The sequence below is a fragment of the Mixophyes fleayi genome, chromosome 11, assembly GCF_038048845.1.
Source record: "Mixophyes fleayi isolate aMixFle1 chromosome 11, aMixFle1.hap1, whole genome shotgun sequence".
Taxonomy (NCBI): Eukaryota; Metazoa; Chordata; class Amphibia; order Anura; family Limnodynastidae; genus Mixophyes; species Mixophyes fleayi.
This window is the reverse complement of record NC_134412.1, coordinates 80,680,315-80,697,200: the sequence shown is the minus strand read 5'-3', so window position 1 is coordinate 80,697,200 and position 16,886 is coordinate 80,680,315. Positions and strand designations below refer to the sequence as shown.

The following is a 16,886-nucleotide window of genomic DNA, read 5'->3' as shown; positions in this document are numbered from 1 at the left end:
GTCTAAATATATATGGACCTAATTGTATGTGGAATAGAAAGTTCCAAATGGACGCACAGAAAAAAAAATATATATTCAATTAATGTCATCTGTTAATAGTATGGTTGTTAATAACAAAACATTAAAACATGTTTTTTTTCATCAAATAAATTTATTAGGATGTTATAAATGTCACATAAAATGCTTTTAGCAACCAATCAGAATCTAGCTGTCATTTATGTAGTACATGCCAGAAAATGATAGCTAGAATCTGATTGGTCGCTATTGGCAACACCTCCACTTTTCATATTTAGAAGTTTAAATTAATCTACCCCAGAGTTTGTGATAAAATCAATACAGGTAGACACAACTTGGTATAATGAGCACCTTATACAGCCAACTTTTGGATTTGATAATTCGTGTTGAATGGTGATGTTTAATAATCTAACAATAATCAGTTTAATCCACAGATGTAAACGCTAAAATGGACAGAAAGAATCAAACTGCAATAAAAGAATTTATTCTTTTTGGATTTTCGGAGGCTCCTGCTCTACAGCTTGTCCTGTTCACAGTGTTTTTTTTTATCTATTTTATTACTGTGATGGGAAATACATTGATAGTCCTTGCATATACCTTTGCTTCAAACCTTCACACTCCAATGTACTTCTTTCTCGCCAACTTCTCCTTTCTAGAGATATGTTACATTTCCGCCACGGTTCCCAAAATGTTGTCGAACTTCCTATCGGAAAGTAAAACTATCTCGTTTTTAGGTTGTGTCATGCAGATGTACTGTTTTTTGCTTTTGGGTGGAACAGAGTGCATTATGCTGGCAGTAATGGCTTATGATCGCTATAACGCTATATGTCATCCGCTTTTATACGGTATCATTATGAAAAAAAGTATTTGCATTTGGCTTATAGCCGTGTCATGGATCAGCGGTGCCGTAAACTCTCTGATACACACAGTCCTGACATTCATGTTGTCCTTCTGTGGAGCGAATAAGATCAACCATTTTTTCTGTGACATCCCACCTGTCATGCAGCTAGCATGCACAGCTACGAGGATCAATGAAATTGTCCTTCTTGTGGCATGTGGATGTGTCATTGTCAGCTCCTTTATATTAACCATCATCTCTTACACACATATCATTTCAACAATTCTGAATATAAAGTCAACTTCAGGGAGGAATAAAGCTTTTTCAACCTGCAGCTCTCACCTTATAGTTGTGACTATGTTTTATGGTTCTGCTATTTTTATGTATTTTAGACCAAAGTCGAGCTATTCCATGGATCAGGACAGAGTAATTTCTGCTCTGTATGCCTTCATTGCCCCGGTGCTAAACCCATTTATATACAGCCTTAGGAATAGTGACATGAAAACAGCTGTCAAAAAAATAGTGTGTCAAATATTTGTAAGTCAGAGATATTAAATTAAAGTGTTGGTCAGTGTTAATGTAGTTATTGGGAAAATACAAAACACACACACATGTGTACATATGTCAGCACGCATACAAGAAAATGCAAATAGTCAAATGTGGGCCCCATAGCAAAATTTTGAAAGAGCCTCCATGAACATGAAGCAATTTGTCACTACTTCCAGCTAACTGAAACTCCTTCTAGCGATTAGGTTGTGCCTGTTGTTATAGTAACCAACAGGAAGCAGCCCAAATTGTTAACCAATCACAAGCTTCCTTTTGGTTACTATGGTAGCAGCCACAGCCTGAGGGAAGATGCTGCATGGGGCTTTGACTGGGGAGACGCTCCACCCAGCTGCGTCCCCTGGGTGGAGACTATACATTAATGTGCAAAACTTGATAAATTAATATAACTCTACAAAATACTAAAAATAAAAACCCTCACATCCAGTTAAAGCAAAAATTACAATTAGTTATTTATTTTTTGCATTTTCCTTTTTTCCCCGAAAGTCACAGAAAAACACTAGAGCCAAAATATAATGGTGGCCATTTTGTTGAAGCCAAAGTTCATTAAAGCAAGCAATTTCCTACAAATATGTATGTTAAACTGTAGACAAAGTGTTGTAGTTTATTTAATACAGGCACTAACTAGGAGGTTGCTAGAAGCTTTCTTCTCCCACAGAACTGTTGTGACTTAAGTGTGAAGGATTTCTGGGCAACAGGAACCCACAACCACAATTGCACCCCTTGTGGTGTTTAGGAACAAAATAGTGACTCTCCCCTAAAACGAGGGCATATCTGTAAGTATACTATTCCTTTGAAATTAGATTTAGAAAAATGTGTCTAGATATGTACTTTAGGACTTATCTCCATGCAGGGGCGGATCTAGAAAATTGCTATACCCGGGGCGATTTACGGGGGGGGGGGGGGAGTTAGGCCCCGCCCCCTTTCTGACATCTAAGACTGCCGGCGGCTGCACACTATGTGCAGGTCTGCTCGGCAGTGACAGTGTGCTGGCTGCCCGGCTGCTATGGTTGTGTTTAAAACACAATCAGAGCAGCCGGGCAGCACACTGTCACTGCTGAACGGAGCTGCACATAGTGTGCAGCCGCCAGCAGCAAGCCCCTGCTAGGGGGGCGATTGCCCCGATCGCCCCCCCCTGGATCCGCCACTGTCTCCAAGACATACTGGTATATCCAAAAGCAAACCAGGGGGCATATTTACTAAACTGCTGGTTTAAAAAAGTGGAGATGTTGCCTATAGCAACCAATCAGATTCTAGCTTTCATTTATTTAGTACATTCTAAAGAATGACAGCTAGAATCTGATTGGTTGCTATAAGCAACATCTCCACTTTTTCAAACCCACAGTTTAGTAAACATCCCCCCGGCCTTTGTTTGCTAGTTCCTGTGCAAAATCTGTTAGAGACCACTTTGGCTTGTTAGAAAATGAAGTTCGTAAAAGCTGCACGTGGTTTGCGATTCTTGAATATCAGAATGACAAATACAGTTATTACATATCTACTCTTGTTTGATTTCTCAATTAAATTTTCAATTGGAGGTAATCAAAATAAAATACTTATTAAGCTTTGCAATGATTGATATTCATTACATGCCTGCAAACATTTTAAAAAGAAAAATTGGGACAAAATAGACCTCTCTCGTGGTTCACGTAAGCCATCCCCAGAGCCTCCTAAACACAAAGACATTCTCATGATCCCACACAAAGGTTCTGATAGGGCATGCCCCTTGCTGAGTCTGAGAATCAGGACACTCCCACCGAAATCGTCACTGCTGGATGCTATTTCCTTACTATAGAAGATATTTATTGTGATATTATATTGTAATTAATATTATCATGTACTTTTTTCATCACTATAACTTAAAAATGGCAACCAAGTAAGTGGCTGAGTAGCTCCTCTAATTAATATTATTTTTTATTTATCAAGTACTAACATATTACCCAAACCCCCTGTGCATTAAGCATACTTACATACTTTTTCATCTTGTCTTCCAGAAGGTCCAGGGGCAGTTGGGTGTGTGTGGGGCGGGACTCGGAAAATCGTATCACTAAGCCCCGCCCCCTTAGCTATCATCACCACTTTGCTATATACCAGCAGGGGGCGGGAACATGTTGATGCATGAATCGCGTCACTAAGCCCTGCCCCCTTCATTTAACTTTCCAAACTGGCCTGGGATCCAGGATGATGACCTGCTCTCCCAGGAGTCCGGGAGGACTCCCAAAAATTCGGGAGTCTCCAGAACATTCCGGGAGAGTAGGCAACTATGACATTAAATGGGATCGCGACACAGACAAATGACACGTAATAACAAAAAACATCAGTTAAAGATGCCTAAATGAGTTTACAATCTAAGAGATGTGGGAAACACTTGATTCATAAGGTAGAGGATTAACAAATATAGCTGCTGGTGGAGAAAACGCTTTTGTGGCTATTTTAAGGCAGCAGACTTAGGCTCGGGTCACACTGACATTTTCTAATACGCAGGGAGCATTGGAACACATAGAAGCACAATATATATCATTTCTCCCACTAACTGCTCCAAATCAGCCCTGTACACCTGACTCATTGGAAATATAATACTATATATTGTCATTGGAATAAATCATGTGTTTATTCTTATAATAGCTATATATAGGAAATGTTGCTAAAGTGATTTCTCAGACGTTAAAGGGCCTCATATATTTCAAAACTAAATTCTGTACTAAGGTATTTAAAAAATATTTTCGGTACAAGAATTTAGCCAGGTAAAGTCATTTCATTGTCAGCGAGCATTGGAGGCTGAGGAAGGAAGGGTTCGAGTTTGACAATTAATTTGCTTACATTTTCCTTTTTGCCTCATTTTCATATGTTTCAGCTTTGATGTTGTTAAGATGGTATAACAATAATGTTTATGTATATAGAGTAATATGTTGTCTGGTAAATGTCACATTTAATGGCAAGTTTGCATTGTTTATGATGCATTCCATTTGTATTGATTGTTCTCATAGTATTTTAAAATAAACTGTACCTGTTTATTTTATGCTAAAGTTTTGGATGCCCTTTATCTACCTTTAAGCATCATCATAATCTATTGCAGTACAGTAAATTGTAACTGATCTGTCTCCTGCATCATACCAGGGTAACTAAATACAAATGTATCTACACTAAATGGGAGATGAGCGAACCTTCCAAAACTGTCCTCCGGCATAGTGGCCTCATTCCACATTTGGCCTTAAGTGTTCCCAGTTTTACCCCAATCCCACTAGACCATGGTATTAATTGGCTATGGTCTTTCTAACTCAATTTGCAAATTAGAGATTCCACAAACTAGATTCCCACCACTGCCTCACGGCTTTTTCCACTGCAGAAATCGAATCTCGTGAAACTTTGCCATAATTTCACCTACCTCTACACAACTAAGATTCAATCAGCAAAAATATCTACCTCAGGCTGTTCAGAGTAGCACGACACAGACATAGATAGTTGAACTTCAGAATGATGAAGTGTTTCCTATTATTGCTCTACTAATGGGAGCTTCCTACTGAAAATGAGTTGAAATATTTGGCCATACTGGGCAGTCATTCAGCTGTCCCAATAACAATATTGGGCCTGATTCATTAAGGATCTTAACTTGAGAAACTTCTTATTTCAGTTTCCTGGACAAAACCATGTTACAATGCGAGGGGTGCAAATTAGTTTTCTGTTTTGCACATAAGTTAAATATTGACTGTTTTTTCATGTAGCACACAAATATCAACTTTAAATTTCAGTGTACAAATAAGCTATCAAGTATTTGCGTACTACATGAAAAAACAGTTAGTATTTAACTTATGTGCAAAACAGAATACTAATTTGCACCCCTTGCATTGTAACATGGTTTTGTCCAGGAGACTGAAATAAGAAGTTTCTCAAGTTAAGATCCTTAATGAATCAGGCCCATTGTCCCTAAAGGGCTTCCATAGGCTACGAGATACCATGCTGATCTACTTGATACGTGAAAAGTTGCACCCCAGGTAAACAAAACTCTACATTTTATCTTAACATATTTAAACATGCCAGAAATAAGTTTTGTATGGAGTTCTTTAAATTTTGTGCCAATTTCAATGGATAGCATTGATGCCTCACAGTACTGGGGCCATGGGCTTGATTTCCACCATGGACCTTTGAATTTATATGTTTTACCACGTGTTTGAAGGTGTTTCCTCGGCATTCCAATTTCCTCCTGCAAACCTACTGACAAAAATGGACCCAAGAGTATGTGTAACGGAATTTAGACTGTAAGATCCAGTGAGACAGGAACTGATGTAAATGATTCAATGTGACATATAAATAAATAATACCTTACAACCACTGGTATCATTTTAGGGCATTTTTACTCGTTTTTCACTAGTTTTTTCAACACTAGTACAATGCAGGAAAACAAGTCTGTCAATGGAATCCCTTATTTCCAATTACTTCATATACATGTGTGAGGCTAGTAAACTAACTGTACACAAACGCATTTCACTAGCTTTTGGGTTTTCAAAAGCAAATAAAACACCAGTGGGTATTCAGCCTAACGCTTCCACTGTTCGTGATCCCTATATTGTAACTACCATCTTCCATTTCTGACTTCTGGCCGGTTTGGAGAAAAGCTTACGCGGCTTCCTTGGTTAGAGGTCATTGCCACGAGGTAGATTACCGACTGGGTCTATTCCTATTAGAATGCTCTTTTTCAGCACTCAGTATACAACACTGTGCAAGTGAATCTGGGTATAGTACAAGTTAACGATACTGTAAACACCAACAGTGTTTACACTGATATAATTATTACGATAGTGAAGAAAGCGACATGCAAAAAGCAACTACTTACCTGTAAAACAGACACACTGGAAATCCAATGAGAGGAGAGGGCGACACCTCCAAATGACGTAACTTGCAAGCGCGACTTGGATTTTTTTTTTTTAAAAGCGGCAACGCACAAACACATTTAATTATGGTAATATTAATTGTATTCCTAACCCTAACTCCAAACCCCTAACCTTAACCCCGAGCCCTAACCCCTAACCCTAACCCCTAACCCAAAACCCTAACCCCTAACCCTAACCCCTAACCCTAACCCCTAACCCTAACCCCTAACCCCTAACGTAAAGGTAATACTTACATGGGTCCGTGCGTTGCCACTTTAAAATCTGAAATGTCCAAGTCGCGCTTGCAAGTGACGTAATTTGGAAGTGTCGCCCTCTCCTTACATCGGATTTCCACTGTGTCTGTTTACAGGTAACTATCTATTTTTTACATGTCGCTTTCTTCACTATCGTATTAATTATGTAGGTGTAAACTCTGTTGGTGTTTACATCACCGTTAATGCGATTACCACCGGTGAATCCATGCCCACCAGTCTACTCTGCCTGGAAACTAGACTTTTCACCAGGTTTCCATAGAGAACCAGAAAATTCCTGGGTCTAGTAAGACCTAAAGAAGCTCTCTACTCTCTGCCCGTCTTATTAAATCATGTGTTTAAATGCTTTAACATTAGCTTAGATCTCACTGACATTCAAACTAATTATGGTATGGTATAAAGATTAGTTAATTAGCTCCAAGAAGTGACCTGAATATTGTCTATAATAGTGACCGGCATTGCCCAGGATACTATATACAATAATGCCCAGTACTACCTTAGAACTAGGGATGTGCACCGGCGACTTTTGAGGTCTCGTGTTTTGTGTTTTGGATCCGGATTTTCGTTATTTTTGAGGTTCGGATTTGTCTCGCAAAACACTTGACGAAAGGTCTCGGTTCGGATTTAAGGTATTGGATTCGGATTTTTTTTGAAAAAAACATAAAAAGTTTAAAAATCAAGTTTTTGGGCTTATTTTCACTCCTAGGCTATTATTAACCTCAATAACATTCAATAACAAGCATTTCCACTAATTTACAGTGTATTCTGAACACCTCACACTATAGTTATTAGTCCAAAACGTTGCAACAAGGTATCTTTCTGGACTGCGTAGAGGAGTGGGTCACCACAATATATATTAAAAACCCTGAACTTTTATGATTCGCACCAATAAATGTACCTGGACTGCGTAGAGGAGTGGGTCACCACAATATATATTAAAAACCCTGAACTTTTATGATTCGCACCAATAAATGTACCTGGACTGCGTAGAGGAGTGGGTCACCACAATATATATTAAAAACCCTGAACTTTTATGATTCGCACCAATAAATGTACCTGGACTGCGTAGAGGAGTGGGTCACCACAATATCTTAAAAACCCCGAACTTTTATGAATCGCACCAATAAATGTACCTGGACTGCGTAGAGGAGTGGGTCACCACAATATATTAAAAACCCTGAACTTTTATGATTCGCACCAATAATTGTACCTGGACTGCGTAGAGGAGTGGGTCACCACAATATAAATTAAAAACCCTGAACTTTTATGAATCGCACCAATAATTGTACCTGGACTGCGTAGAGGAGTGGGTCACCACAATATATTAAAAACCCTGAACTTTTATGATTCGCACCAATAATTGTACCTGGACTGCGTAGAGGAGTGGGTCACCACAATATCTTAAAATCCCTGAACTTTTATGATTCGCACCAATAATTGTACCTGGACTGCGTAGAGGAGTGGGTCACCACAATATCTTAAAAACCCTGAACTTTTATGATTCGCACCAATAATTGTACCTGGACTGCGTAGAGGAGTGGGTCACCACAATATCTTAAAAACCCTGAACTTTTATGATTCGCACCAATAATTGTACCTGGACTGCGTAGAGGAGTGGGTCACCACAATATCTTAAAAACCCTGAACTTTTATGATTCGCACCAATAATTGTACCTGGACTGCGTAGAGGAGTGGGTCACCACAATATCTTAAAAACCCTGAACTTTTATGATTCGCACCAATAATTGTACCTGGACTGCGTAGAGGAGTGGGCACTGGGCACCACAATAAAATATATAAAAAACCTTCAACAGATCTGCATTACACTACACATACGGCTGCTCCTCCATCCTCTCCATCATATACATGTTGGAGTTTTAGCGTGTGACAACCTCTTGTTTTTGATAATGTCAGTGCATTTTGAATATTTTTCAATTTGCCCCACACCACTGAATGTACTTTATCTATGATACGCAATACGCATCTATCTATCTTGACTGCGTAGTGTGGTGGCCCGGTACACAATTTGGTACCGAGGCCACAATATAATTAAAAAACCCTCCACGTGTCTGAATTCCACCAAACAAGTATCTGGACTGCATAGTGGGGTGGCCCCGGTACCCAATTTGATACCGGGGCCACAATACCTCCTCCAAACATGGTACAGACAATTCGTCATTGAGATCCCAGACAGACAGGGTCAAAGTGTTATTGTTTGACTTTGTAAACCCAAAAAACTGTCCCTGTTGCACATAGTCGTGCAATGAAGACTGACTTTTTCATTTAAAGGCACGATCTTTCAAGTGTAGTGTTTGTAAGTCTAAGTCATATTATACTTTTGGTAAAATTGGTTTATTTTGTTCCTCTTTATGGTAATTAATTAGTAATAGAATTAAAGTATGAAATAGAATTAAAGTATGAAATAGAATTAAAGTATGAAATAGAATTAAAGTATGAAATAGAATTAAAGTATGAAATAGAGTGGTATAGAGTTGTAGTGTGGTATAGATAGAGTGGTCCACACAATATAATAATAATAAAACCCTCCACGTGTCAGAATTCCACCAAACAAGTATCTGGACTGCATAGTGGGGTGGCCCCCGGTACCCAATTTGATACCGGGGCCACAATACCTCCTCCAAACATGGTACAGACAATTCGTCATTGAGATCCCAGACAGACAGGGTCAAAGTGTTATTGTTTGACTTTGTAAACCCAAAAAACTGTCCCTGTTGCACATAGTCGTGCAATGAAGACTGACTTTTTCATTTAAAGGCACGATCTTTCAAGTGTAGTGTTTGTAAGTCTAAGTCATATTATACTTTTGGTAAAATTGGTTTATTTTGTTCCTCTTTATGGTAATTAATTAGTAATAGAATTAAAGTATGAAATAGAATTAAAGTATGAAATAGAATTAAAGTATGAAATAGAATTAAAGCATGAAATAGAATTAAAGTATGAAATAGAATTAAAGTATGAAATAGAGTGGTATAGAGTTGTAGTGTGGTATAGATAGAGTGGTCCACACAATATAATAATAAAATCCTCAACTGGTCAGAATTCCACCAAACAAGTATCTGGACTGCATAGTGGGGTGGCCCCGGTACCCAATTTGATACCGGGGCCACAATACCTCCTCCAAACATGGTACAGACAATTCGTCATTGAGATCCCAGACAGACAGGGTCAAAGTGTTATTCAGTTTGACTTTGTAAACCCAAAAAACTGTCCCTGTTGCACATAGTCGTGCAATGAAGACTGACTTTTTCATTTAAAGGCACGATCTTTCAAGTGTAGTGTTTGTAAGTCTAAGTCATATTATACTTTTGGTAAAATTGGTTTATTTTGTTCCTCTTTATGGTAATTAGTAATAGAATTAAAGTATGAAATAGAATTAAAGTATGAAATAGAATTAAAGTATGAAATAGAATTAAAGTATGAAATAGAATTAAAGTATGAAATAGAGTGGTATAGAGTTGTAGTGTGGTATAGATAGAGTGGTCCACACAATATAATAATAAAACCCTCAACTGGTCTGAATTTCACCAAACAAGTATCTGGACTGCGTAGTGTGCTGGCCCCGGTACACAATTTGGTACCGAGGCCACAATATAATTAAAAAATTGGGCATCAACTGTCACCGTTGTTTAATATCTGATACACCTAAATATGGACTGCACAGTGAAGTGGCCCCGGTAGTAAATTTGGTGCCGGGGCCACAATACCTCCTCCAACTTCCAAGTGTAGTGTTTATAAAGACAGACAGCGTCGAAGTGTTATTAGTTGACTTTCTTAACCCTAAAATTGTCCCTGTTGCAAATATTCGTGCAATGGACAGTTACTTTTTTATTGAAAGACTCAAACTTTCAAGTGTAGTGTTTATAAAATATAAACAACAATACAGTAGTTTTAGAGCACGTCAATACCTCTTGTTTTAAATTATGACACGGCATTTTACTTTTGGTTTAATTTCTTGTATTTTTTTAAATTTGGTTTTACTTTTTGAACATGGCAAACGACTGTTGATTGGTCATATAATGCAAAAAAAAAAGGTCCAAGATGGAATTGTCCTTGGGCCCTCACACCCACCCTTATGTTGTTTAAATAGGACATGCACACTTTAACAAACCAATCATTTCAGCGACAGGGCCTACCAAACAACTTTGGCTGAAATGATTGGTTTGTTTGGGCCCCCACACCAAAAAAGCTATTCATCTCTCCCTGTACAGACTAAACAGGCTCTACTGAGGCAAGATGTCGTCCTCATCCTCAACCTCTGATTCCTCTCCCCCTACAGTGTGTACTTCTTCCTCATCACACATTATCAATTCGTCCCCGCTGGACTCCACAACCACAGGTCCCTCTGTAGTATCTGGAGGGCAGTGCTGTACTTCATTGAGGAATTGATTATTCATTTTTATAAACATCATTTTTTCAACGTTGTGAGGAAGCAACCTCCTTCGCCGCTCACTGACCAGGTTCCCCGCTGCACTAAAAACTCTTTCCGAGTACACACTGGAGGGGGGACAACTCAGGTAAAATAGAGCCAGTTTGTACAGGGGCTTCCAAACTGCCTTTTTTTCCTGCCAGTAACAATATGGACTGTCTGACATGTCTACTTGGATGGTGTCAGCAAAGTAATCATCCACAATATTTTCTATTGTGACAGCATCCAATGCAGCGAGAGTAGACATGTCTGCAATGGTTGGCAGGTCCTTCAGTCCGGACCAGATGTTATCAGCATCCCCGCCAGTGCCTCTTTTGGGAAAACTGAGCTTTTTCCTCGCAGCCATAGATGTGGAAGAAAATGAGGGTGGAGCTGTTGGCATGTCACAGTCCTCTTCAGAGGACAATCTCCTGACCAGCAGGTCTTTGCACCGCTGTAGACTTGTGTCCGCCGGAAACAGAGACACAACATACGCTTTAAACCGAGGATCGAGCACGGTGGCCAGAATGTATTCCTCTGACTTTAAAAGAGTGACCACCCTCGGATCCTGGCAAAGCGTACGAAGGGCTACATCCACAAGAGCTACATGCTTGGTGTAATCGCAATGGCTTCCCAGCTCCTCCCTCACTTTCTCCAGCTGCTTCTGCAACAGCCTGATCAGGGGAATGACCTGACTCAAGCTGGCAGTGTCGGAACTGACTTCTCGTGTGGCAAGTTCAAATGGCTGCAGAACCTTGCACAACACGGAAATCAGTCTCCACTGCGCTTGACTGAGGCGCATCCCCACTCCTTTGCCTATGTCGTAGGTGGCTGTGTAGGCCTGAATGGCCTTTTGCTGCTCCTCCATCCTCTGCAGCATATAGAGGGTGGAGTTCCAGCGCGTCACAACCTCTTGTTTGAGGTGATGGCAGGGCAGGTTCATGCTTTTTTGATGTGCCTCTAGTCTGCGGTAGGCACTGGCTGAATGCCGAAAGTGTCCAGCAATTTTGCGCGCCACCGCAAGCATCTCCTGCACACCCCTGTCACTCTTGAGGTAATGCTGCACCACCAAATTAATGGTGTGGGCAAAACATGGGACGTGCTGGAAATTGCCCATATTTAATGCCCGCACAATGTTACTGGCATTGTCTGACACCACAAATCCCCATGAGAGTCTAAGTGGGGTAAGCCACTGGGAGATAATTTCCCTCATTTTCTCTAATATGTTGTCAGCGTTGTGCCTCTTATTAAAGCCTGAAATGCACAATGTTGCCTGCCTTTGCATGAGCAGCCATTTTGTAGATGCTGCTACTGATGCAGCTGTTGCTGTTGCTGCGGAAGGGGATGCATCTACCCAGTGGGCTGTCACAGTCATATAGTCCTTCGTTTGCCCAGAACCACTTGTCCACATGTCCGTTGTTAAGTGGACAGTGGGTACAACCGCATTTTTAAGAGCACTGAGGACACTTGATCGTACTTCTCTGTACATTTTTGGTATCGCCTGCCTAGTGAAGTGGAATCTCGAGGGGATTTGGTACCGGGGACACAATACCTCCATCAACCCTCTAAATCCCACTCCACTGATGGCGGACACCGGGCGCACGTCTAACACCAACATTGCAGTTACAGCCGCAGTTATACGCTTTGCAATAGGGTGACTACTATCGTATTTTGTGGTCATGGCAAACGACTGTTGGACGGTCAATTGTTTTGTGAAAGACTTAGCGGTCTTACGACTTCCACTCTGGGAAGATGACCGACTAACAGCAGCAACAGCAGCAGTGGCAGTAGTAGGCGTACCGCTGCAGGATTCCTCGGATGAATCCCGTATTGAGGAGGATTCAGTCTGGCTGCTGACTTGGGCTGCAGGACTGAATCTGATGGAGATTGTGGAGGAAGTTGACGAGGAGGGTGTTGCTGGTGTGTATCCAACTGGACCACGGGATTTAGGTGTCCCTGTACCGATGAGGGTCCTAGCCCCAGTTCCTGAACTAACCACTGAACTATGAAGGTTATTCAGGTGACGTATAAGGGAGGATGTTCCTAGGTGGGCAAGATCCTTACCCCTGCTTATTTGAGCTTTACATAAGCTACATATGGCCATACATTGGTTGTCTGGATTTGGATAAAAATAACTCCAGACCGAAGAGGTGCATTTTTTGGTCTTCTGACCAGGCATGACGATGGGCTTTTTCATCCCATGGACATCAGCTGTTTCCCCCCCTGGTGCCTCATTTACAATAACCACATCACCATCCTCATCATCAAGTTCCTCCACAGCGCCAGCTACATCATCAATAGCCTCCTCCCGAGCCACCTCTTCCCGTACAGTGATGGGAAGGTCAGGCTTGACAACCACCAACATCCTTGGACTCGCCTTGTGGATTTGTGATAATTTCTCTTTAGAAGGCAGAGTTGTTTGCTGTTTTGTTGCTGACAGCATAACTCTCTTCAATTTTTTGTAGGGGGGGGGAGGAGGAGGAGGGCTAAGATCCGTGGGTGAAGCTGAACCACTAGTCATGAACACGGGCCAGGGCCTAAGCCGTTCCTTGCCACTCCGTGTCGTAAATGGCATATTGGCAACTTTATGTTTCTCCTCAGATGATTTAAAGTTTCTCTTTTTGCTACATTTTCTTAACTTGGGCTTTTTGGATTTTACATGCCCGGTACTACGAGATTGGGCATCGGGCTTGGAAGACGACGTTGATGGCATTTCATCGTCTATGTCATGACTAGTGGCAGCAGCTTCAGCATTAGGAGGAAGTGGGTCTTGATCTTTCCCTACTTTATCCTCCAAATTTTTGGTCTCCATTATATGTAGCACAAGATACTGCAGAATGTGTGAACTTGGTAATATTGCAGTACCAATGGACTTATACTGCTGTATTGTTTTTGCAAATTTGGTTATAATTATTATATATTTTTTTTTTTTTAAATTTTTTATTTTTTTTTACTTTTTTTTAATTTTTAAAAAACTTGGGAATAGTGGGGAAAAAACTATGCCCTTAGAAGCACAGAGCACAGGACACAGCACCACTGGACTGAACAGGACACGGCACAGGACCCAGCAGCACTACGGAACTCAGCAGGACAGAGCACAGGACACAGCACCACTGGACTGATACTGCAGAATGTGTGAACTTGGTAATATTGCAGTACCAATGGACTTATACTGCTGGATTGGTTTTGCAAATTTGGTTATAATTATTATATATTTTTTTTTTTTTAAATTTTTTATTTTTTTTTACTTTTTTTTTATTTTTTAAAAACTTGGGAATAATGGGGAAATAACTATGCCCTTAGAAACACAGAGCACAGGACACAGCACCACTGGACTGAACAGGACACGGCACAGGACCCAGCAGCACTACGGAACTCAGCAGGACAGAGCACAGGACACAGCACCACTGGACTGATACTGCAGAATGTGTGAACTTGGTAATATTGCAGTACCAATGGACTTATACTGCTGGATTGGTTTTGCAAATTTGGTTATAATTATTATATTTATTTATTTTTTTTTTACTTTTTTATTTTTTTTTACTTTTTTTTATTTTTTAAAAACTTGGGAATAATGGGGAAATAACTATGCCCTTAGAAGCACAGAGCACAGGACACAGCACCACTGGACTGAACAGGACACGGCACAGGACCCAGCAGCACTACGGAACTCAGCAGGACAGAGCACAGGACACAGCACCACTGGACTGATACTGCAGAATGTGTGAACTTGGTAATATTGCAGTACCAATGGACTTATACTGCTGGATTGGTTTTGCACATTTGGTTATAATTATATTTTTTTTTTTTAATTTCTAATTTTTTATTTTTTTGTACTTTTTTTTTATTTTTTAAAAACTTGGGAATAATGGGGAAATAACTATGCCCTTAGAAGCACAGAGCACAGGACACAGCACCACTGGACTGAACAGGACACAGCACAGGACCCAGCAGCACCACTGACCTCAGAAGGACAGAGCACAGCACACAGCACCACTGGACTGATACTGCAGAACACAGCACAGCACAGCACAGCACAGCACAGCACAGCACAGAACTAAACAGCACAGAACTAAACAGCACAGAACTAAACAGCACAGAACTAAACAGCACAGAACTAAACAGCACAGAACTAAACAGCACAGAGGACCACCTAACACACCCTCCCTCTACCCTGATCAATGCCCGAGTGAAGATGGCGGCGACTAGCGGGGAATTTATAGGATCCGAGTATCGCGAGATCCGACAACGGGATTATGAGTCAGAGCCTCAGTTTCACTTTTGAATTTGGCGCCAATACCCGGATCTGTCTCGGATCCGACTCGGATCCGCAACGTTCGGGTGGGCTCAGATTTCATAAATCCGAGTGCGCTCATCCCTACTTAGAACATTATCCCCAGTAATGCCCATCATTATCCAGCAATGCCTAGCATTGTCATCTGATCACAGAACAACATACAGTATATAATATGTGTTCTGCACATTCACAGTAACAAAAGCAGTTATAAAAATATAAAATCGCCACATTTAATACACCAAGCATAATAATGTGGTAAAGTGAGATTCAAATAAACCAGCCATATAGCATCACTTGAACAATTAATAGCCTCAAAATACTATATAGACACAATTTTATTTTAAAACAATAACCAACTATCCACAATCATTTCATTGTGGCACAAAATAAATGCTGTAAGTGAGACAGCATTTACTCTGTGCCACAATTAAGTGTTTATGGTTAGCTGGTTATTGTTTTAAATTATAATTCATGGAATAATCAATTGTTGTCAGCAGCTCAGAGTTTCCATGTTTTATTATTATAATTATTATCAACATATGAATTTCTATAGCACTGGTATACTCATTAGGACTTTACAAAGTAACACAATAATAAAACAAGATGGAGTACTAACAGACAGACAGAGAGAGGTTTAAAATCTATAGAAACTATCACAGCACATAGGCAGTACTTTAGTAGAAGAAGACATAAGTCTGCTGCACTCACAAATACATTATTAATGCTGTACGTCTATAAATACATTCTGCCACTCATTGGATGTTTTTTGTTTTGTGCATCAATCAATCTATTAAACTCTAGAGACGGTTGCGTGTGAATCTCAGGAGATGGACACCTCTGTTCAGTGGCTCTAAACCTGTTAGCTGCGCCCACGCTAATGGGCACAGGTTTCAGCCTGAGCTGAATATACCCCTTGCACCCCAGTAGCTTTGTGGAGAGTTGTAGTGTTATTTGTTTACTGAATTGTACTGTTATAACAGTTATACTTGTTTTTTTGCCATCAGTGGACCTCATGTGGCACCCTATAAATAAAAGTTATTATTAATAATAATAATAATAATAATAATAATATTAATAATAATAATAATAATAATAATAATGGGAATTTGTTTTAGATATTCAAACTACCCCGTCTGGCACCAAGAGACATTCCATGGACAAAGCCACTTAGATGACATTTCTTTCTCGTAAACTGGGAACCTTTTCACGCAACAGTCATACACAATCATAGCAGCCCAATGCTTTGGTACAACTAACCTTAGCTAGTTTTATTACAGGGGAATACAAAATAAAATGAAGAAATAAATCGTTGCCTGTCCAGCTCAAACTCATACATTTTACAATCCCTCTGTCAGTGTGGAAGGACCTAATGTCCAGCTCACAAACAAACAGCAGTTGACAAGTTTAGTTCCCTTAGGAACAAATAGCAGATTTCTCTATGGAGGATTTCAGCCTCTTTCTCCAGGTAATGAGATAAACTGACTAAGCAAACTGACAGCCTTTAAACTACATCTTGCAGGTGCAACTATTAATTAGCCTGTTGTCTAAATGGCAGGTCAGAAGACCATAAATGGGCCTAATGAATGGAGGCCCTCCCTTTCTCTCCATT

General features: G+C 40.2%; 1 protein-coding gene across 1 annotated transcript; it reads left to right on the top strand.

Annotated features, from left to right (window-relative positions):
* The first annotated feature begins 463 nt into the window (after positions 1–463).
* Positions 464–1,408, top strand: LOC142106649 (olfactory receptor 5V1-like). Its single transcript, XM_075189643.1, has one exon. The coding sequence runs from the start codon at positions 464–466 to the stop codon at positions 1,406–1,408; it is 945 nt and encodes a 314-aa protein (XP_075045744.1).
* Positions 1,409–16,886: the final 15,478 nt, after the last annotated feature.

Excerpts from the sequence above, each read along its gene's own strand:
- LOC142106649 (XM_075189643.1), top strand. The coding sequence starts at position 464 with ATGGACAGAAAGAATCAAACTGCAATAAAAGAATTTATTCTTTTTGGA.